This window comes from Belonocnema kinseyi, chromosome 2, assembly GCF_010883055.1.
Source record: "Belonocnema kinseyi isolate 2016_QV_RU_SX_M_011 chromosome 2, B_treatae_v1, whole genome shotgun sequence".
NCBI lineage: Eukaryota > Metazoa > Arthropoda > Insecta > Hymenoptera > Cynipidae > Belonocnema > Belonocnema kinseyi.
In genome coordinates, this window is record NC_046658.1 from 20,122,144 (window position 1) to 20,134,868 (window position 12,725).

The 12,725-nt window shown below is 34.9% G+C and overlaps 1 protein-coding gene across 1 annotated transcript in view; it reads right to left on the reverse strand.

The window, feature by feature from the left end:
* LOC117167957 (kinesin-like protein KIF13A) overlaps positions 1 to 10,173 on the reverse strand; it is a 576,826-nt gene extending 566,653 nt beyond the window's left edge. Inside the window, exon 1 of the mRNA XM_033353225.1 lies at positions 9,922 to 10,173. Coding sequence (XP_033209116.1) covers positions 9,922 to 9,976 — 55 coding nt within the window. The 5' untranslated portion in view covers positions 9,977 to 10,173. The remainder of the gene's footprint in view (positions 1 to 9,921) is intronic.
* Positions 10,174 to 12,725: the final 2,552 nt, after the last annotated feature.

The window sequence follows — 12,725 nt, forward strand, 5'->3', positions numbered from 1 at the left end:
TAACACTTATCCAGCTTGGCCTTGGTCTCGGATATCGTTTTCTTGCGAAGATAGTAGTGTTTGATCAAAACTCGAAACTCAGATTTTTCCATATTAAAAAAACTCGAGTCGCTTCTCAGTGCTGTAACTTGTAAATGCGTAAACATAAATGGCTGAAGTTTTGACAGGCGTCATTTGAAGGATCAACCTCGACGAAAATGGTTCACATTGGTGAATACTAATGCCATCTCTTAGAATTTTCAGGTACTTATCAGACTGCCTAGTATAAACTTTTATTTCAATATGATAGAAAACACTAATTCCTGTTAATCAATTTATACAGTACTAATCATGGAATAATCTTCGTTCCCGTCGCCACTTGTCACTTCAACTTTAGTTGATAGTTTTATCAGCTGTTCTACCTCTACCAACATCAAGACAATGAGGTTATTTCCAGCTGAATCTATTGTGAACATGCTTACCACCAACTTATTTCAAATTTTATTATTTAAATTTCGAAATATTCCAAATATTTCGAAGCATTGAATAGGAGTTTGTGTGTAACTTATATAATTACTTTGACTAGTCAAAGGGCTGCCTCCCCGTCCCATGATGTGCTGTAAAAAGAGACAGGGTGTGACCTTACATTATTTCTGTGATCAGTCACAGAGGTGCCTTCACGTCCCCATAATGCGTTGGAAAAGGCGTAGGGTGTGACCTTAATTTATTTCTGTGATCAATCACAGAGGTGCCATCCAGCCCCCACGAGACTTGGAAAAGGGGCAGGGGTGTGATCTTACATTATCTTTGTGACCAATCACAGGGGTGACTTCCCCCCCCCCTCCCCACGAGGCGTTGGAAAAGGGACAGGGGTGTGTTCTTACGTTATTTTTGTGACCATTCACAGGGGTGCTTTCCCGCTCCCAAGAGGCGTTGGGAAGGAGGCAGAGGTGTGATCTTACATTATTTCCGCGAAGCATTGGAGGGGCAGGGGTGTGATCTTACATTATCTCTGTGACCAGTAACAGGGGTGCTTCCCCCCACGAGACGTTGGAAAGGGGGTAAGGGATGTGAGCTTAAATTATTTCTGTGATCAGACACAAGGCCGCCTTTCCCCTTATGAAATATTGGAAAGATCCAATCCAAGCGCGTGAAAATTATAGGGAGGTTTCAAACGAACTTGAGACTGCGGTGACCCAGAGCCAATATAAAAATTGATTTGGATGAGTTAAACTTTAAATGAACATTTCCTAAACCTAACCTAACTTTGAATTTTATTCGTTTCTGAATTTTTTCTAGTGAAAACTAGCAGTTTTGATCATTTTTGGCTAACTCAAATGGAGTAAAATTTAAAAATTACATAATTTTCGGAACGACTAGCCAAATAGTGAAAATAGACTAGTCATCCCGAATTTCGAGACTAGCCAAATGGTGAGAATAGGCTAGTCATTGCGAATTTCGGGACGAGACACTTCGTTAAATCAAAGATCAGTTAAATCAACATTTTTATTATCAAACCTCGATTAAATAAATTAAATAATTTGGATTAGATTAAATTTTTCATCAATTTTAACTAGACTAAATTTTTAATTAAATTAAGTAAATTAAATAATTAAATGAAGGTTCTATTAAATCGGAATTTCTTATTATCAAACTTTCATGTTTAACAGAATTTTTAAGATGAATCGGAATCGACTCATAGTTCGACTGAATCTGTCAAAGTGGAATAAGGATAGAAGCTTAAAAGTCAATCGTTTTTTCAGTATATAAAATTTGTCTTATAATAAGCCTTTGCTTCTTTTTTTCAGAATCGGTGTTGGATGGATATTACAGGTTGAATTGGAGCTGACCTACTAAATTTTCCTAATGTATTTAGTTTTTACTGATATCCCGATATATTTAGTCTTACTAGGTACCCGCCCAGTGCTATAGTTAATAGTCAAGTAAAAGCTTATTAGAGGTTTATTGGCTTAATTGTGACCATAGGTTTACTCTTCATAGCTTTAGTTTGGTGAGTGCTCTCAGCCAGGCGGCTGAAATGACAGGTGAAAATGGTACAAGGAGGGCCATTAAATTGGCCAATTGGAATTCACACAGTGTATCGGGCAGGAGGGATGAGATTGAATCCCTGCTTTTTGAAAATGATCTGGACCTTTTGTATTACAGACACTTGCTTGTCCCAGGAGCTGAGCTTCGAAATCCCAGGATACTTGACTCACAGAACAAATAGAGGGGATGGCCGTGTAGGCGGTGGGACCCTTATACTCGCCAGGAATAAGTTCTCAATAGATAGGATGGATTTGGAGGGCCCTTGGTCTGAAACCATTGACGTTGCGGGTATCATCACTCTATCTTCATCCTCAGGGAAAATAGCAGTTGCGGTGGTTTATGCCCCTCCGGACTCTAGGGTTCCCTATGATACTTGGCTCACCCTGATTTCGAAAATCAGCGAGCATGGAAAAATCATATTATGTGGGGATTTCAATGCCCACTCTCCTATGTGGGGAGCCTGCACACTTAAATACGGGGGTAGACAATTATGCGCGGCAGGTTTCGATTCCGGGCTGGTTCCACTCAACGATTCAGAATCCACGTTCCTGTCTTCTTACGGTTCCCTTTCTAACAATCTTGACCTGGTATTCTGTGACCCGGGCTTAGCCCCGATATCCTCGTGCACGGCAGGGTGTAACGCATAGTCATCCGATCATGTCCCGGTCTTTTGCAGCTTTGATGCAACTCCTGTCCTTGCGAAGTCTGCCTCGAGTAGATTTAATGTCCAGTCACTGGACTGGTCGCTCTGTAAGAGGCAGATGGAGGAGCTCATTCCAGCCCCCCCCCCCCTCTGCTTGGGGATGAAAAGCCGAGTTCTATCTATGAAAGATTTATCAATCTTATCTTTGAAGCCTTAGAAGCCAATGGTGCTTTTAGGGCCTCTTCTAGAACGACCGATAAGAGGAGGCAGCCATTATGGTGGAATAAGGACTGTGTGTTGGTACAAGCTAGAATTCTGGGGGAATTCGTGCGCCCAGATTACCCCCCGATAGAGGTGGAGCCAGTCCGAATCGTTGATGAGTCCGACTGTATGAAAATGGACTTCTCTTGGGAAGAATTCTCTGCAGCGCTCTCGGCGTGTAATGTGAAGTCGGCTCCAGACATGGATTAAATAACCTATGAAATACTGAGAGGACTCTCTAAGGGCGTTCAGCGATTCGTGTTGGATCTTTTTAATGCCATGTACAGTGTGTCTTCATTCCCTGATAAATGGCGGGATACCTTGGTTCATTTCATTTCGAAAGCGGGGGGGGGGGGGGGGGGGGGGGGTCTTCCATCCAATATCCCTGTCATCCACAGAAGAAACTGAAATATCTGGCGGAGCATAACAACTGGCTGCCGGAACTCCAGTACGGATTCAGAAGGAGGAGATCATCGATGGACTGTGCAGGGACGGTAGTGGCAGATGTTATGCTAGGGTTTGGTCGGGGGAGGGGAATACTTGCCCTGGCCTTGGATATTAAGGGCGCGTTCAACTCCGTGCTTTCTAAGGTATTAATTGTTGGTCTGAGGGAGCTTAAAGTCTCTGCGAGGATACTCAATGTTGATTCCTTTCTGATTGGCAGGAGGAGATTATATTTTGCATCGGACATCTGTGAGTCCAGAACTTGTGGCGTGGGTGTTCCCCAGGGGCCTGGAGTCAGGGTGGCTATGTATTGCTATACGTAGCTTTGGAGAATGAGTAAAAATGTAAGTTTGCATTCTTTCCACGTCTTGAGAAACATCCAACGACACAACACGCTTTTCCGACACATTTATATTTTTTTCCATGGTTTTTGCACTCATTTCGAACAAATTTAAGAACAAACTAACTACAAAAATATACTCGTCAATACGCATTTAACAGATGCCATGGAAAAGTGGATCGGAAAAAGTGTTTATTTTCGGCACGCGGTGGCGCCACTACAAATGCTTGGTTAGCGTATAATTTTTTTGACCAACTTATATGCCACAAAAGCCTTTACAACATCTAGAACTGAAATAGAAATATGAATCTTGTAGACTTGCGCATGATTTCTCTACATCTTTCAACAATTTATCAATTTAAAAAATCGTGTAAAAAATGGCAGCTTAACCTAAAAAAATTCGGTCTCGTTCAAAAAGAAGGAAATCGATTCAATATGTTCTTGCTTGAAATGGTCATTGCAGTACATGCCAGGTTCGAAGCTGCTTAAAAAAATGACAGATTCACATAGCCGCAAAATTCTGAATCTGGAAATGACAGACAAGCTATTCACAGAGTCGCCTTTTCAATTGATTTGAATGCAATATGAAACACTTCAAATTCCTAAGATTTCAAGTCAAAATATAAATTGAATTTTCAACAAAGAAGATTAATTCTCTTACCAAAAAGACGAATTTTCCACAAACCCCATGAATTTTCTACCAAATATTTTAATCTTTAACTTCAATTGCTAACCAACAACAGATAAGTTGCAATTTTCAGACAAAAAAATTAATTTTGAAAAACTAACCAAATTGTAATAAAATTATTAAATCTGAAGCCAAAGAGGTAAATCTTGAAAAAATGACTTTAAAAAATAGATTTAACAAACACGAATTTTCAATCAAATATATTAACTTTCAACACAAGTATATGATTTTGTAACAAAAAAATTAATTTTCAGTGCAAAGTGCAATTCTCAGATAAAAAAACTTATTTTAACAAAAAAAAACCCCGAAGTGCCAACACAATTTTTACATATTCAACAAAATTATATGTTTTTAACTAAATCGATGAATTGAATTTTCGATTAAATAGTTCATCCCAAAAGATGAAGGTGGATCTTAAAAATATGAATTTTTAATAAACTAGTTCAACTTTCAATCAAGTTGTTAAATTTTCAACTAAAAAAAGATCAATTTCGAACAAAGTAGTTAGATTTTTAACCGAAGAAATGAATTTTCCAGCAAAATATAAATGATCTACCAAAATAAGACGAACTTTCAACAAAATATCTTAATTTTGAACAAAATATTTAAATTTTAAAACCGAAAAGACGAATTACAGTGAACCCTACAATCGGGTCCCCTGATAGAGTTTTTTCGAGAATTAACGCGGCGCCGCGAGTAGGAGTAAAAGGAGCTGCGCAGGGTGAGCGGCAGTCGCTTCAGGCGTGAACAAACAAAAGTGTTTTCTACGGAACGATCCTCGTTCTGGGTAATTCCCCGCCAAAGTCAGCCCCAAAATCAGCCTAGTACCAGTTTCACTGTATCTGTAAAAAGGTTGAATGTCCAACTCAAAATTATGACTTTTTAATCAAAAAGTTGAATTTTCATTAAAATAGATGAACGATTATAAAAATTGTTTAATATGAAATAAAAAACTTAATTTTCAACCGAATAATTGAAATTTTTACCAAATTTTTTAATCATCAACCAAATTAAATTAATTTAGACCCAAACACTTGCATTTTTAATAAAAAATTAGGCATTTTCAACACAGAAGTTATTTTCGATAGAAAAAGACCAATTTCTAGCAAAATACATGAATTTTCAACTAGAAAGGATCAATTTTTAATAAACATATCAATTTAAATCAAAAATGAAATATTTACCTTGTTATTTAAAAATCATTGATTCTTAATGATAAAAAAACGAATTTTTAACAAAATAAATTAATTTTCTGCCAAATAATTGAATTTTAAACTTATAAAGGATAAATTTCCAACAAAAAAGTGGCAAAGTGCAATTTTCAGATAAAAAAATTAACGTAGTGACTAGCATGCCAGCGCCAGCAACATTGCATGTTGCCGGATTTTTTTCCTTTTCCTTTCCGTACTGGCAAAAAGCATATTTTAAGCATACGAAAGGGACTTTTACATTACATTTTACATTACATTTTAAAGTGAGGCCATGTAATTGAGGAGTTATTTTGATAGTTTTTGGTCTTTGACGCTTTTAACGAAACGTTCTATGCATAAATCACACTTTATCGTCGATTTGCGACTCAAGAATTACTATTGACGTCGCGTGGGGGCGGAAATGCACACCTGTGGCTGGTCACAGAAGTATATTTGGTCGCACCCCTACCCCTTTTGCAACGCCACGTCGAAGCGGGAAAGCACCGTAGTGACTGGTCCAATAAATAATTTAAGTTCGCACCCCTACCCCTTTCCCAACGCCTCGCGGTGGCGGGAAGTAACAAATAATGTTTAATATATTTTATTGTATATAATTCTTGTAATTATATCGAATAATGTATTGCTTACCTAGACTCTCGGCTTTCAGAATTATTTATTTTATAATAATTTATTTTTACCATTACTGTACGTTTTTTTTTGGTACCAATTTTTTATACATAATCTTTTTTAAGGAAGTATGTTAAACTGACGTAACCACATCTTCGAATGGGGTTGGAACCTATCTCATAATTAAGGGCTCATTTAATGCTAATTTAATGCCCTATTGGCAAATATAATCCTGCATTATTTTTTTAAAAAACCAGGGGTTGCGCTAGCTCAACATTAAGCTGGCGGAACCCCATGTAAAATAAACGCTAAATCGAATTCTGTCATATCACATAATTAAGGGCTCATTTAATGCTTTTTTAATACCCCATTGACAAATTTAATGCTCCCCTATTTAAAAAACCGGGGGTTACGCTAGCTTAATGTTAAGCTGACGGAACTCCATGTGAAATAAACGTTGGATCGAGTTTTATCCTATCGCATAATTAAAGGCTCATTTAATGCTCTCCAAAACCACTAAAATTATTTTGAAAAACCACCCCTAATATAAATTATGCACAAATTGCAAATCCGACCATACTATAATTTAGGGGTCATTTAATGCCCCATTGCCAAATTGAATGCTTCATTTTTTCTTTTTTAAACCGGGGCCAAATTGCCAAATTTAATGCTGCATTATTTTTTTGTTTAACCAGGGGTTACCCTAGCTTAACGTTAAGCTGGCGGAACTCCCGGTTCTTTTAAAAAATAGTAAAGCATTAAAGTTGTCAGTGGGACATTAAATGAGCCGAAAATGAGCCCTTAATTATAGTATGGTCGGATTTACAATTTGTGCATAATTTATATTAAGGGTGGTTTTTCAGTATTGGGGGTGGCTGTTGGAAAATAATTATTGGTGGTTTTGGAGAGCATTAAATGAGCCTTTAATTGTGTAATAGCGTAACCCCCAGTTAAAAAAAGTGAAGCATTAAATTTGGTAATGGGGCATTAAATAAGCATTAAATGAGCCCTTAATTACGTGATATGACAGAACTCGATTCAGCATTTCTTTGACACGGGGTTCCACCAGCTTAACGTTAAGAATGCGTAACTCCTGGTTTTCTAAAAAAAATAATGGAGCATTAAATTTTGCAATAGGGCATTAAATTAGCATTAAATGGGCCCTTGATTATGGGACAAGTTTTAACTCTATTCGAGGACGTGGTTACGTCAGCTTAACATACCTTTTTTTATGGGGTTTTTCATACCACTTTCTGAAGAGAGAATGCATTCGGTGACACCCACCACCATTCAAAACCTCACACCTATCCAGCAGTCCCACTCGTTTTTCATATCACTCCTAGAATATGAACAGAACCCTAACTCATTTCGAGTATCCCATTTTAGAGTATCGAGTATTTCAATTCTTCTTTTTATAAACATGATTTTTGTCAGTTTTGACCTTTAAAATTATATTTTCAGGTATTTGCATGACTGTACGCGTAATTCGCTTTTATTCCGTATTTTGCTCTTCGCGAAAAGCAACCGGCAACCAACAATCTTGCCGGCGACGGCAATTAAAAATGTTGCTGGCGCTGACATGTAGGCTCCACCAAAAATTAATTTTGAACAAAAACCCAAAGTATCAACAAAATTGTTGACATATTTTATTTTATTTTTATTTTATTATATATTTTTTTGCCTTGATAAGGGTGCTGTATGATTGCCGAAACGTTGGCGATTAATTTTTACAAATGTTTTTTATTGTGAGTTGATAATGGTAAGAATAAAAAGGGCGAAAAAAAAATAAACGAGAAGGAAAGGGATTTGGTTGGTTGCCTTCTCATTTTTCTTTTTTATTCTGGCCGGAATAAAAAACAAATTTTTTTTCTTTTTAGGGGGATAGGAGAAGAGGAAAATGTTCCTTTTTTCAGATTTCAATTGGAACATTTTATGGTGGTTGTCCAAATTTGGTCGTTAGATTCCTCATTTTATTTTCAGGCGTTCTTCACATTAACTTGATTATTGGACGTTAAAAAAGGTTTTAAATTTTATTTTAATCTCATTTTAATACCTTATACTTTAATTGCAAAATGACTAATTTTTTCCATAAAAAATTTTTTAAATGTTTTTTTATATATATGCATAATTATATAAACAAAAAGTTTTATATGTGGCAATGCTACATTTGCACCATTTCTGTCTCGAGCTTCAATGTTACAAAAGTGCCAGTGACTTTAAAACGCGAAAAATACTATTATTCCCGATTACTCCCTATATAACTGAAAGATAACTATTCAACACATCAAATTAAGTGGATCAAACCGGAATGCGTATCTGTCAGATAAACCGTCTGGTAAATTTATTCTGCTGGATGATTAACACTTTATATAGAGGTGGATCATTCGGCCCTTAATAGGATATATACAAAAAACACAAAGTAACTTCAAAGCAAATAAAATTTAAGTTAAAAGTTACTCATAAAATGGTAACTAAGTTACAAGGTGCAATTGCAGAATAGGGGCGTCATCTTTTTTGGCTGGAAAACAGTTTTTTTCGGCAACAAACTATTAGAATTTTTAGTTGAACGATAAATGAAGGGATTTGGCCAGACAGCAGTTAAAAATTATTGTTATTTTTGTTACTACGATGACCTAAATATGGGTCTGTCACGATAGAGGAATGATCATATTTAACTCAACTGTTAGGTCCTTTTAAACATCCAAACGGCCAGAAACACCTCTTTGAAAGGTCACAGAAATAGTTTTGTCAAACCCCTATCTTTTTCCAACGTTTCGTAGTTAAGACCAGTTAAAAAAATAATGTTGCTCAAATCCCTTCCCATTCCCAACTTCTCGTTAAATATGATCGTCAAATAAATCGCGACAGACCCGTATTTGAGACATCATAATAACAAAAGTAACAATAATTTAAAACTTTTGCCTCATCAAATCGCTTCATTAATCGTTCAATTAAAGATTCTAATAGTTTGTAGTCCAACAATTTTTTTTACAGCCAACACGGAGGGGACAGGTGACGCTCCTATTCTGCAATCTAACCAGTTACAAGTTACTTTTTAAACAAGTAAATAAGTTACCCTAAAACTTAGAAATAAGGTAACATTTCACTAACTCAGTTACATGTAACAAGTTACTACCCAACAATGAATGTGGCGCAAAATGTGTAAAATTCCACTGTCTTTAGAGGAAAAACTGTTCACTACGGAATTGAAATTTACATCGAATTTTCAGTGACCCTCTGCTTTTAAGTTCGAGACACATTAGATTTTGCACGTGTCCCTTACTTTTAATTCAGAAGTACGTTTCTTACGTGACGCTAGCAGCAAACTAAAAGTTAACGTTATCATTTAAAAAACACACATTCCAAGTTTAAGTTCATTAGAAATTCCAAATTTACATAAAATTTATATTAAAACTCGAAATTTGGTCTTCGAGAAAAAAGTCCACTTGTGTTTTGACAGTGACAGCTTTAGTTTTGAAGTTGAGCAAGTGCCAGTGTAAAGTTAAGACAGGCAGGTAGGTAAGGTACAAGTGGCCCTATCGCTCAGCACTCGTGATATCGAAAGTCGATTTTGAAAATGAGATAGTTATTTAATTTTTAAAAACGCTTAAATTTAAAGAAACAAAATAGAGAGAACTTGAGTGTCTCAGAAATCTCTGTGGAAGATGTCTCGAATTACTTGTGTTTTCATGCCACTCACCTCTGCGATTGAACGGTCGGACCCGCACAGCAACCTTAATCTTATCCGTGGCCATGTTTCACACCGTAATTAGCACTCTGTATACCGATCTCAAAACCACACAAACCAAAATTCACAATTTTGTTACTTATGCAGGATTCTTAAACGCTACATTATTTTCAACCCATACTGCAAACCGTTCATGAGTAAACCACACTACGTCTCACCGAGCTCGTGACAACCTTCGCCATATTGCTACACAGTTGACTACCACCAGAGATGAAGTGGGAGATTGCCGATCCCATGTATTTAATTTCGAACGATTTTCGCCAGCGCCACCATAACCTGAGGCTTTCGCAAACTAAAATAAAGCGCCCCCAATTACTCAGGCAAGTTTACGAACTGAAATAGATGATAGACGGTTCTACTCATCGACATATAGAAATGGACTGGTAACGCTTTGGGGAGAACTGAAATGGGCTTTAGAGAGAGAAAGAACATATGAGAGTAGACCTACCTTTATCTATTTCAGGACTATGTCAATTGAATTGGTGGCCCCGGGTATTGCCTAAATATTCTCTACGGTTAATTTAAAAAAAAGATAAACAATACATTAGAAATTTGTAGTTATAATAAATTGAATTTTAAAGAACATACATGTCAAATAACATATTTCAGATAGATTATTTTAAAAACTTGGTAACCTTGAATTCTTTTTGAAATTGGATTGAAAATGCTACAATAATAATCGTTTTGTGAGTTTAAAAATAATTTAAAAACTGTCAAAAATTTGAACAATATTTCTATAACATAAAAAATATCCATTTGTATCGCATAGGTACAAAACTTTATATATTAAGGTTTTGTTTTTGTTGTAACATTTTTTATTTTACTATATTCAATAACTTTACTTACGTATGAAAACGTATGAAAACATTCTCGATAAATCAGCTTTATCTAGATAGAGATACGTCTACTCTCACATGTTTTCTCTCTCTCTCTAGAGCCCATTACCGTTCTCCTCACAGCATTACCGGTCCATTTCTATATGTCGATGGTTCTACTTGAGCAGCCAAACAGGGCGGCACATAGAAATAGACAAAAATATTATAAACGTAGATGCAGTACGGCGCGTCAGAGTGGGGAATCAAATATATATATATATATATACACATGTGTGTGTGTGTGTGTGTGCTCTCACCGTACTACGAAGTCGAATTCTTGTTTTCTCATTCTTCGTAAAATATGACGGTACAGCAGTAGAAAGATCTTTTAAGGTTAGAAAAGTTTGACATGTATGCATATCACTGCATTTTTCAGATCTGAAGCCTGATCCAGGTTTTCGGTACAGTCTTTCTTTTAATTAAAAAACAAAAATTTCTTGAAAAATCATATTTTTAATATAAAAAAAAACTATTATAGAAAGAAATTTCAAGATAAGCAATTGCTGAAACATTTTTGTTTGACAAATATTTTTTTTATTTGAAATAATCAAATATTTATACCAAAGAAACAACTTTTTAAATGTTTGAAGTGTTTAAACATTATTGTTTAAATTTAAAATTAAAATAATTAAAACAAAATATATTTCTGGATAAGATATTTTGGTTGAAAATGTATATAGTATTTTTTAAATCACAAAAGTTCTTCCGAAAAATCGAAATGTTGATTAAAAAACACGTGTTTTTTATATTAATTTGCCGGTAAAATTTTTGTATAATTTTAATTTTGAATTGAAACAAATAATTTTTAACACTTAAAATATTAAACAAAAATATATTTGATACAAATATTTTATTATCGTATTTGTAATTAATAATTAATATTGATTAAGAAGCAATTTTATTTGGGGCGTTTTATTATTTGGGAATTTTCAAATTTGTTAATATTATAAACTGTTCAGGAATTATATTAGTTTTGCAATTTTATTATTCGGGACAGAGAGTTTTTTCGAGTCGGGAATTATATTTTTCGGGATGTTTCAGCCGTCCCCATAGAATTACAGAAAAATTGCTCTAATTATAATTTCGGCATTCGATCTTGTTGATTTTTTCCTATAGTATTAATAAAAAAATTGTGTATGGAAATTTTTGAAATTACAAAGTTAAAGATAATCTCAATCAAAAATTTAAAAATTCGCTGTACATCCAATTTTTATTCTTGGGTCTTGGCGATTTTTTTCTAATCCGTTTCAGTCACTGGTAATCGGGGATGATTTTCTCTTAGAAAATAAGTTATTAAAATTTGAAAAAATTGGGTAGGCTTTTTTGACATCTAGGTATGAAAAGAAGGTCAACTTCCGAAAACTTAAAAACTAATTTAAGAACTATTTATACTCTTTTAAGATGCCAATACAATTTACACAACACTAATTGTAAAATTTGTAAATTTTTAGGCCTTCAGTTTAAGAACTTGAATTTTAACTTTAAATATGCTTCATTTTCAGAATACAGCCTTATTGTTTGAATTTTCAGAATTTTCGTTATTAGTTATAGGTTAGGTAAAAAATAACATTAAGGGATTCGAAATTGCTACAACGCGAAAAAGTTTAAATTTAAAATTTAAAAATGCGAAAATACACAATTTTCCATGTTCATTTGCAATCCAGCGAGTGACTTCCTTCCGCTTTTTTTGAAGGTCGATCCCCTGCTTTCAGTTTTCTTTTTAAAATATACTTTGAATTCAACGCATTCCAAATTCAATCTTTGCAGCTGCATTTAGATGTTTTTTGTTTTAAATACTTATTATTTAAAACATTTTATTTATTTTTCACGATTGTAATTTATAACTTCTAAAATTGAATAATTGTAGCTCAAACATGAAAA